The 10,912-nt window shown below is 37.0% G+C and overlaps 1 protein-coding gene across 4 annotated transcripts; it reads right to left on the bottom strand.

Annotated features, from left to right (window-relative positions):
- Nucleotides 1-7,467: 7,467 nt before the first annotated feature.
- Nucleotides 7,468-10,135, bottom strand: LOC147632166 (uncharacterized). Of its 4 annotated transcripts, none has more exons than XM_086808801.1 (5): nt 9,868-10,135; nt 9,405-9,590; nt 8,414-8,539; nt 8,146-8,323; nt 7,468-7,916 (listed from the first exon to the last, which is right to left on the bottom strand). In XM_086808801.1, exons 2-5 carry the CDS (start codon nt 9,582-9,584, stop codon nt 7,741-7,743), a joined length of 660 nt encoding a protein of 219 aa, XP_086664927.1. In that variant the 5' UTR covers nt 9,585-9,590; nt 9,868-10,135; the 3' UTR covers nt 7,468-7,740. The 4 variants fall into 4 exon arrangements, with proteins under 4 accessions (XP_086664927.1, XP_086664925.1, XP_086664926.1 ...); XM_086808799.1 differs by having other exon boundaries at nt 9,405-9,746; nt 9,868-10,125; XM_086808800.1 differs by having other exon boundaries at nt 9,405-9,741; nt 9,868-10,125.
- Nucleotides 10,136-10,912: the final 777 nt, after the last annotated feature.

Raw genomic sequence — 10,912 nt, 5'->3', positions numbered from 1 at the left:
AGAGAGAGAGAGAGAGAGAGAGAGAGATAGAGAGAGAGAGAGAGAGAGAGAGAGAGAGAGAGAGAGAGAGAGAGAGATGGAAATCTTTATCATATAATTCATCTACTGTAGCATTAAATTTTAAGATTTATTAAGGTTAATTATAGCTTTTTACTAAAAAATTATATTAGGGGTGTCTGTTCTTCACACTTCTTAGTCCACACAGAGAGAGAGAGAGAGAGAGAGAGAGAGAGAGAGAGAGAGAGAGAGAGAGGGGGGAAGTCTTTACGATATAATTCACACTTCTTGGTCCACACAACAGAGAGTTGGAAGTCTTTATGATATAAATCATCTACTTTTAACATTATATTTTAGGTTTTGTTAAGGTTACGAGTGTCTCTTCTCTTCACACTCCTTGCTCCACATAAATTCCACTAATCATCTATAGAGAAACCTTGCTTCCATTACAAAATGCAAGATAAATGACAATAATCCACATGACCAATGATAATTTAAACTCCCTTGGAGATCTTGGGTGGTGATAGGTATAGAACATCCTTAATATTATGGGAAACTGATGAGTTAGTAGCACATGTCCAAGTACCACCCCATGTGTTGCCACCATGAACTAGCCCTTTAGGGGATTCATAGCAATTTAGAAGATCTAGCACTTCTCTAAGTGTGTCCATGTGTTCTAACTTTCTAACTAGTTTGAGTGCATGTGCACACACTTAGTGAAGATTTCTAAGAACTTTTGCAATTTCTTTTTGAATGTTGTGCACATTAGCATTTTTTAATGTTATGGACATTACCAATTGACATGAGTATTCAAAAACCCAAAAGATCACTTTAAGTCATATATTTCCACCTTTGGAGCACCACGTAAAATATGTCCAAGAAGTTGTACACTTTTAGAACCTACATATCTTTCTAAAACATGATTTACAAATGATAGAGGCATATGTGCAACTTCTTAATCTTTTGTGAAACAACCACAATTTGAGTTACCTAATTGATGTGCTCAATCTCTTAAATGAATCTTGGATTGTGTAAATTTAAAATCTCCTCCATGGTCGTCTTCACATATGTTGGATTAGTCTTGTGTATAATCCATGGGCCAATTCCTTTACATCTAACTGCTCTGCTAGGGTATGATATGCACTCATAAATCCATATCTATATATCCTAAACATTTTGCTAAGATCTTATAACTAATGATCTAGTAAGCCTTCTCCCATTAAAAAAAGGTCTTCCTAGATAAATTGTTAAGATATTCTAACTTATGATCTAGTAAAAAAAGGTTTAGGTCCCTACCTTTGTAGAAATACCCAACTTCTAAATATTTTGTTAAGATCTAACATATGATCTAGTAGGTCTTTTCCCACACAAAAAAGGTTTAAGATCCTATCCTTGAAAATTGCAATGTCAAACTTATATCTCTATAATATTGATCGCTCTGATTATTAACATGGCCTTGCCTAGTCTTATTCTGTAAGGAATTATGTTATACTTGTATCATACTTTTGTAATATGGGCTTACTCTTGTAGCATGGTGGTAGAACATATAAAGCAGCCTTACATGAGCTTAATGACATGGGAAAATCCATAGACGTCATGTATACACTTGTTGTAATCCGGGCTTATGCTTGTTATATGCACTTGTGCCATACTTTTGTAATTCAGGCTTACTCTTATAGCATGGTGCTAGAACATATAAAGTAAACTTACATGAGCTTAATGATATTAGGAAAGTCTATAGACTTCATGTATACACTTATTGTAATCCGGGCTTACTCTTGTTATATACACTTGTGCCATACTTTTATAATCCATGATTACTCTTGTAGCATGGTGCTAGAACATATAAAGCAGCCTTACATGAGCTTAATGATATTGGGAAAGTCTATAGACTTCATGTATACACTTATTGGAACTAGACTAGAGAGCCACATGGACTATTTTTAAGTCTTGGCCAATCAAGTGTGAGCACTATAGCTACTTCTTGTATATAAGCAATTTCGACATTAAGCAATAGGACAAGTCATTCCCCATAGAAATACGTAGTCTTGTGAGCTCTCCCTCCCTCCTACTCTCTTTCATGCCTTGTGCATGCCTTTCTTGATAAATTCTTGCATGATTGGGAATGGTTTGGACTTCTTCCTTACATGAGCTTCTTTTCCCACCTCTTATTACTTGAGTGAGCTAAGTGTGGGATTATGTCCTTGCTTTCATCAAAGAAATATTATCTCTTTCTTCATAGCTCATCAGCATTGGAAGTTTTCCAGTGTGATAATGGAGAGGAAGTTCGAATTCAAAAGCTAGCATACCCACAATAGGAAGTTGTATTTGCAGCTCTTCATCAAAGTCCCCATGATATTTGTATGTCGGCAAGGTAAGTGAGACCAAATTGAACATAGATGACATGGTGCCATTGCTAAGGACTAGCCTAAGGGCTTAGCCCCAAATGTATTTTTATTCCTAGCTATTAGGCTTTACTGAATATAATATTTAGGTCACACCTCTTAAAATATTGGTATTGCTTGGATGTGTGTTTTGTGTTGTTTTCTTTCTTATTTTTATTTATGAAAGTTTCTTTTTTGTTTATAGGTTTTTGAAAGGGTGAATGCTTTTTGCATGATTTTCATACTTCATTGCTTGGTTTTCTTTGCATTAGCTTTGGGAGATTAGGAATGGACAACACTATAAAAACACAAGTTATTTGCCATGTGTTGGAAGGTTTTAATTTATGTGTTCTTTGGTTTTGCATTATGCTAAATTTGAGAAAACCACCCAAAAAAAATCAACAAAAACCAAACCATTAAGCATCATTTTATTTCAACCCACTCGTAATTCGGTAGGTCCAATAGATGAATAGAAAAACCATAAAAAGCAATGTGCAAAAAACATGAATCGAGAGAAACAATGATGTGAGCATCCAAAATTTCTCATGGCATACACTAATGAAATATAACATGAGGGATTTTCCTCACTTGTATGAACTCACCTACTCTTGTCTTTGGGAAATAACTCACCAATCTGCAAAAATTCATTATGTCTTGGTTCTAAATCCTCATGTGCTAAATCTCGTCTCGAGTAATAAAAAGGAAAATTATTGCTATAAAGTCCCAATGAATTCGTGTGAAAAATCCATAAAACCATGCTACAATTGATGGTCATGTCGGTTCTGTAAGCTAAGAGTTTCAATATGTCATGGATTCTAATACAGTTTAAATATGCTGTGAAGTAAGGCTCTGTTGGGCTCTTAGAGGGTTTGAAACTACTGTGAGTTGTGGTGTTTACACACTTGGGTGAAAGCCCATGAAAATGTTTTTCCCAACCAATCAGATCACCACAATCACCCACCCATCTAAAATTTCTTTACAGACTGTAACCACGCCCATGCACCCTTAGTGTTGATGTGTTTGCTGACTGGAGCCCAACAACCACCGTTACATGTTCAATGCTTCAATTATGGCCTTACTATGTCTATTAATCACATAAAGAAAGAGAGCAACATATTGTTACCTTTATGTAGTAGAAAGAATTGCTTCCAAGATTCTTGAACTTAACCTATTTGTAAAAATATCAAGCTCTTTGTTTTGTCTTTTGTGATTGAGCCATTGTTGGATTATAACCCCCCCCCCCCTAAGTGTTTTATGAAGAAGCACCACATGCATGGGTAGAGACAAGAAGAAATACTTAGATCTTCAACTACATGAAGCCCTACAACAAGTGATTGATTGTAGGAGCTAACTTTTTATTTTTAATGCTTGACATATAAAATCTATTTAATTGTAGTGTATGCCCTTTCTTTTTCCAAACGCCAAATTTAGCTCAAGACTAGCATGATCCTTCTATATATATTGTGGCTAACATGTCATTTTGGCCTTTCGTAGATGTTTACATAACTCTCTCTCTCTCTCTCTCTCTCTCTCTCTCTCTCTCTCTCTCTCTCTCTCTCTCTCTCTCTCTCTCTCTCTCTTTCTCTCTCTCTCTCTCTCTCTCTCTCTCTCTATGTTCAGTGCTTCAATTATGAGAAATCTTAATTAATTTACGACAAGAAAGGCCTTACTATGTCTATCAATCATAAAGAAAGAGAGCAACATATTGTTACCTTTATGTAGTAGAAAGAATTGCTTCCAAGATTCTTGAACTTAGCCTATTTGTAAAAATATCAAGCTCTTTGTTTTGTCTTTTGTGATTGAGCCATTGTTGGATTATAAAAAACACCCCCCCTAAGTATTTTATGAAGAAGCACCACACGCACAAAAGACAAACTAAGGGACTTTAGATTTATTATCACCCATTCTTAATACAAAGAATTACAAGTTATTAATAGACAATTTTTTATTGATAAAAATACATGAATATTGCTAAAGGACCCTTTACCATATTTTCCCTTGGATGTGTGCTCTTTAGTATGAAAAAGAGTCATGCCCTTTCACAACAAATGTCGACCTCAAATGATTGTTATCCAATGTGGGAAATATTGTTTCATTTCATAAAAAGAGATCCTTCTATTAGTTAAAAAGAACCTGTCTAGAAGGTAGAATAGAATGCATTGCAACATTAGTAAAAGAAACAAATTAGAGGCACTTCCTCCATGGCTGTTCGTTCTCGGAGGAAGGCTACATTGCTAATGAAAGAGTAGGAAGTCATGCTAGCGGCCTACTTTGAGTGGCAAGACTTGCCTCTCAACCTAGTGTCATCTCGAGGGCAGAGGCTCTATACTAAACTGTGATAAAATAAATGGCAAGAGGTAGTGATGTGTTGAAAATTTGGCAAACTTAATATTTTTTAGAAATTTAAACTACACGCACGCATGCGCGTGCACACACACACATGTAGATGCACACGTACACACACGTGTATATGCATGCATGTGCACACACACACACACACGCACACGCACACGCAAAAGTAGTGTTTTATAAGGGAATACCGAAAAACACATGGTAGTGTGTAAAGAAAACCACCTTAAAGTTTGGTGGAACTCAACTTGATTTTTTTAAAGAGATTATTTCAATCTAATGGAACGTAACCAATGAGTTCTAGGAGCAAAGTGGTCGTAAACATTGTTTTGACGATGTGAGCTTTGATCACGCGATTGAGTTTGATGTCAAAAAGTGTTTGCATGGAAAGAAGATAGTGCATCAAGAAAACTGTTAACTCATATAAAATATTATCAACATAAAGAAAGTCATGTGCACTCTATATGGCGTGTGGAAGAATATATATATATATATATATAAAAGACCAGTATACAACGGAGAGGTGATACAATTATCTCCTTTAGAAGGGAGCATGCCCCCCTCCATTTTAAAAAACACTTTCAGTTTTGAAAGTTGAAAGTGTAGAGAATGATTTCTTTTTTATGGCATTGCATAACATAAAATACTGTACTTATATTGTTCTAGGCTCAAACTCTTTGCTTTTAATGCCTTATTCTTCCTTTTTGCTATCTTAAATGCCTAAACAATTTGGCATAATATAGATAACTATAAAAATATACACAATATTTAAAAAATAGAAAAATATTTAAAATATTTAAAAAATTATATAAAAGGAAAAAAAATCAGGAGAAAGAGAGAGATCAGAGAGAACCAGAGATATTCTTTCAAAAGAAGTTAAAGTTTAAGATTATCACTATGTGAAAGTCCTTATTCTGCACTAGTGGGAGCACTGCCCTTCAAATCTAATACCATTAGACTTTGAATAAACTACATATCGGGATATTATAAGGTATTCCCAACTAATTATGGTTAGCTGAGCCACCAAAGGTCGATGCTAGAACGCTTGGCAAACACTCACACCCCAAGGCTGAGAACCTCCTGGAATAAGGTACAAGTAGACGACCTAATTCCTTTGTTTGCTTTGAATTCTAAAATCAAATCTATAAACCTATTTGTGGAATTAAACAAGAAATCCTTCATTTTGATGTATGTATGTACACACACACACACACACACACACACACACACACACACACACACACACACACACACATATATACATGTACATGTACACACCTTTCCCAAACACACTGCTTTTGGTACCTATATAATATGCTTTTACACTAGCATTTATAAGCAATAGTTTTCTTCGATATGATTTATGGGCCAATCCATGCATTAGCACAACAACGATCAATGACTATTTTAACAAGGAGACCTTTCCAATGGCTTGCTACCATTGGAAAGATTGGTGACTTCCAAATCCATATATATACCTAGATGAATCCAAGAACATGCCCAAATTCACCTTTTAGGAACGTGCATGGTATATACTCATGGTAGTCAACCCACAAGACTATAACTATCAACTCCATCATGCATAGTATGGACTAGATACTACAACTTAGCCATAATGAAGTCTAGCACTAAGGGACGTAACAAATAGAAAGAATTAGTACAACAAATCCATAGCTGAAAGAATTGGTTCTTGAGGGAACCAATATTAGCCTAGCCTAGTTAGTGTGCATTTTAACATAAAAGATACATGTTTTTCTCTAAACTCTATGAAGCATCACTTGTTATGAAATGCCCACTCAGTTTAAAAAGCTGATGACTCACATACACCTAACTATGCAAATACTACGCCATCAAATCATTATTAATGTACCAATTTAAAATACATGAACATTTTAACATGCCAACTCGTTGCCTTTTCTTCTAACAGCATGAGGCTTTGAATTTGACTTTCAATGTCTTAAACTTTGGCGTGACTTAGCCCAGAGATTTCTCATGGTATTAGTTGACTAAGCCTTTTTCACGGTTATATAAATTCAAATGACTAAGCATTTGTCACGGTTATAAAAGTTCACAAAGCTTGCCACTACCAATATATAAAATTACTCAATTCAATTACCAAATCCATAGATTTCTACTATTAAAAGAATAGTGGCCATTTTATCCCCCATGTTAACAGTTTTTTTTTGGATTTGCTTTGCTAACACCTAGGTGGTGGCATCACTATTTCAACATTCCAATTTTTGCATCTTGAGAACTCTCTTTGCACATGCATGCATGTGTGTGTGTGTGTGTGTGTGTGTGTCTGTGTGTGTGAGAGAGAGAGAGAGCTCTCCGTGCACACATGCATGTGTGCGTGCGTGCATGCGTGTGTAAGTGAGTGAGAGAGAGAGAGAGAGAGAAACACATGGTTGTAGACATCGTCAACAAGATTTTTCAACATCTTTAAGGTCAAGTGACTTAGCCCAAAGATTTCTCGCGGTATTAGTTGACTAAGCCTTTGTCATGGTTATAAAAAAGCTAAAAGAATACTGGCTGTTTTATTCCCCATTTTGGACTTACTCTACAAAACCTAGGTGGTGGCATCACTATTTCAACATTCCAAATTTTTACCATCTTGAGAATTCTCTGCACACGCATGCATGCATGTGCGCACAAGCATGTGTGTGTGTGTGCATGAGAGTGAGAGAGAGAGAGGGGGGGGGGGGGGGGGGGGGGGAACACATGGTTGTAGACATCCTCAACAAGAATTTTCAACATCTTTAAGCTCATTGCTATTATTCATATGGAGATGAGTATCTTAAATTTCAAAAAAATGGTTAAAAGAAGAAATAAAAATGTTCCATGTCAGGATGACTCGCAAGGTGCCATATTCAGCACAAGCAAGTCAAAGATTGGAGGATGATAAAAAGCTGGCAAGAAAACTTTCACTTGTATGCCAAGAAAACTGTCACTTGTACTGAAATTCATCCATGTGTGTAAATACAATTTTATAAGGTGGGGGAAGATTATGCTAGCTTTTAGTGATTTCTGGGTTATGCACTGATAGGTGTTTGGTTTGGTAATTTGTGAAAAAGGTATACTGATAGACAAGGTGAGGAATAGATGGTTCAAATACTTGTGGTTGAACCTTCAAGAGATGTTTCAGAAGCTCAGCATTTTCTTGCACTGTGCTAAGTATAACTTTTCCTGTACACACACACACACACACACACACACACACACACACCAAAGCGCACACGCACTCACACACCCACACCCACCCACCACACAATACCACCTTAGCATAGAATCAAGTTTCACAATCTGCCTAAATCTTAAGATCATGGGACATGCAAGCCTCAACTCCTTAGTTATGTAAAAAGCAAGACCTTGAAAAACACATGATTTGCTACAAATAACAGTCGAACACACACACCTCCGGGCACGAGAAGAAGGGTGGTGGCCTCAGCATAATTGGCCCACACTTCTGATGTGATAAAAGGAGGATCAATTACAACAAGATCAAAGGCATGGCACATGTGGTCCGGTATACTCGTCGGGTGATTGAAATCCCATCTCACAAAATTTGGATGATGTTTCCATTGCAAATCAATCTGTCGAAATTCAGGAGTAACATTAGAAACATTAAAGTGCTCCATCAATAAAACAGTTATAACATTCAAAACAAAAGAAGTGTAGCTTACATCAAAAATGAAGCTGCTTTGCTTTAGATGAGGATCAATAAGAGAGAAGTACAAGCTCGGTGTGGAAAGAAATGCAGCTGTGCTTGCGTTTTCCTCTATTTCCTGAGCATATAGCAAGGGAAGCCACTGTAATGGAATCAGTAATGTGCAATATCTTTTATAATCAAATACATGTGTGCGCGTCTCTCTCTCTCTCTCTCTCTCTCTCTCTCTCTCAATATACATACATACATACATACATACATACATATATATATATGTATGTATGTATGTATGTATGTATGTATATATATATATATATGTATATATATATGTATGTATGTATGTATGTATATATGTATGCATGTATTTATGTATGTATGTATGTATGTATATTATATGTATGCATATTTATACATACATATGTTTATCCATATATACATACATGTACAAATGTATATATATATATATATATATATATATGTATGTATGTATGTATGTATGTATGTATGTATATTATATGTATGCATATTTATACATACATATGTTTATCCATATATACATACATGTACAAATGTATGTACGCACATGTGTCCCTATATACATATGTATATGTGTGTGTTTTCTCTCTCTCTCACCACACACACACACACATGCATGTGGAAGTGCGTGCACACAAAATTGCACATAAATTTGTAGGAAACTCTACGAAATAAGTTCGATTTTTGGGACATGCATAAAACCCATACAGGCATGAAACGTGATTGCTATGTGTGCGTGTGTGTGTGTATGTTGTTGGGTGGGGGGGTAAGGGGTCTGTGGACAAACCCTACTGGACATGACATGCTTAAGAAATTTGTTGATTTGTTTAACAAATACTCAAAATTGACCAAGACAAGCCTAAAAATTAATCTAAGCCATCATGATAGGTTTAACGTGACAAGTATTCATGATTAACCATGATGAGCCAAACAATTTATCATAATATTCACCATGATATGCTTGAAAGTACCTTAACAAGTACGGCAATGGTGTTGGCGGAGTACCAATACTGGTTGAGGTCTGGATTTTCATGTGTGCGGAGGAGAAAGACGTTCAGTTTCTTCTTCTTCTCTTTCTTCTTCTTCTTCTTCTTATTGCACGTTCTCTGCACATCATCATGTTGGGCCAACTGGTTCACTTCCAGCACCATTTCCCTCTGCGGCGTGCAAATCAAACCATCTCCTGTGTAAAACCCTAATCCCTCAACTGTTCACCCATTTTCTGAAATCCTCATAGCCCCTACTTTCCTTAAAACCTCATCGTTTTCGAGAACCTAACTCCTCGCCTCCTGTGCAAATCCCTACTTTCTGACCTAAATTGCAAAAGAGGGCAAGAGAAAGGCCATCATACGAACCTTTTTAGAAGGTGGAAACCCTAATACATCAACATGCATTTAGGGAAACCCTAATCTAATGAAGGAGACCAATTCTTACCTCAAAATTTTCAACGATTGCCGAGGGGGCTGAAAGGGTGTGGAGATGATGAGTGGATGATGGTGGGAGAGGAGAGGGGGGGAAGTTGGTAACCGTTGAGGGGCACGAACGGCTTCCGCTGAAAGGAAGCCATGTCCACCTCTCCCCTCTCTCTCTCTCTCTCTCTCCACCTCTCCCCTCTCTCTCTCTCTCTCTCCACACCTCTCTTTGGAATGGGGCTTACACATTGGCATTGGGCTCCCCATCACAAAAAAATCCTCTCTGCCCCCCCTCCCTCATCATTGCTCTCTTTCTAGAATAGGGCTTACCAATGCTAGAGAGGCTTACCACTCCTAGAGAAAAAACTTTTTTCCCACCCACTGAGAAAAAAAGACAAGACTGAGTACAATCGGTTTTCCCTACTCAAAATCTTATTATTAACCGGTTTTTATAATTAAAACCCTATAACTTTTATCGGGTTTTGTCAAGACGAGAATAAAATCAATCGGTTTTTCTGAATTTTAACCGGCGCAAAATACACTAAAGGATGGTTTTTTTCTAGCATTGGGGCTTACACATTGGCATTGGGCTCCACATCCCATATCAAACGTGGTCTACTAGCTAGGTTACTAGAGTTTTAAGTCCCGTCCACTTTTGTGTAGTCGTGTAGTCCGTTGGCTTGGCAATCTCTCTCTCTCTCCCTCTCTTTCTCTGTCTCTCTCCTTCAAGTTCCCAACCCAATGGTCATGGATATAGCTCCACTAGTCTGCACCACTATGAGGACCATGGACACTACCAAAATATCATGTGCCCTACTCAACTGCCCATTTCAGCCCTCTAGAATGGGACTAAGAATATTAGGCACTTGAAGCCTACATGCAACACACAATCTTCCCATCATGATGCCCCCTAAGTGTTACCCGATGTTATGTGAGATCTATGGTTTGGGTAATATGATAGTAATATAATGATATATTAACAACATGGACAAGCATTAATGGGTGACTAAGTGTAGAAGGAACCTAACCCCAAGATCATTGGGTGTACCACTTCCATTTCCTCCTTC

The sequence above is a fragment of the Cibotium barometz genome, chromosome 14 (assembly GCF_041138505.1).
Source record: "Cibotium barometz isolate CiBa-2024 chromosome 14, ASM4113850v1, whole genome shotgun sequence".
Classification (NCBI taxonomy): Eukaryota; Viridiplantae; Streptophyta; class Polypodiopsida; order Cyatheales; family Cibotiaceae; genus Cibotium; species Cibotium barometz.
Note: the sequence above shows the minus strand (reverse complement) of the source record. Positions and strands in the feature narration are given on the sequence as shown.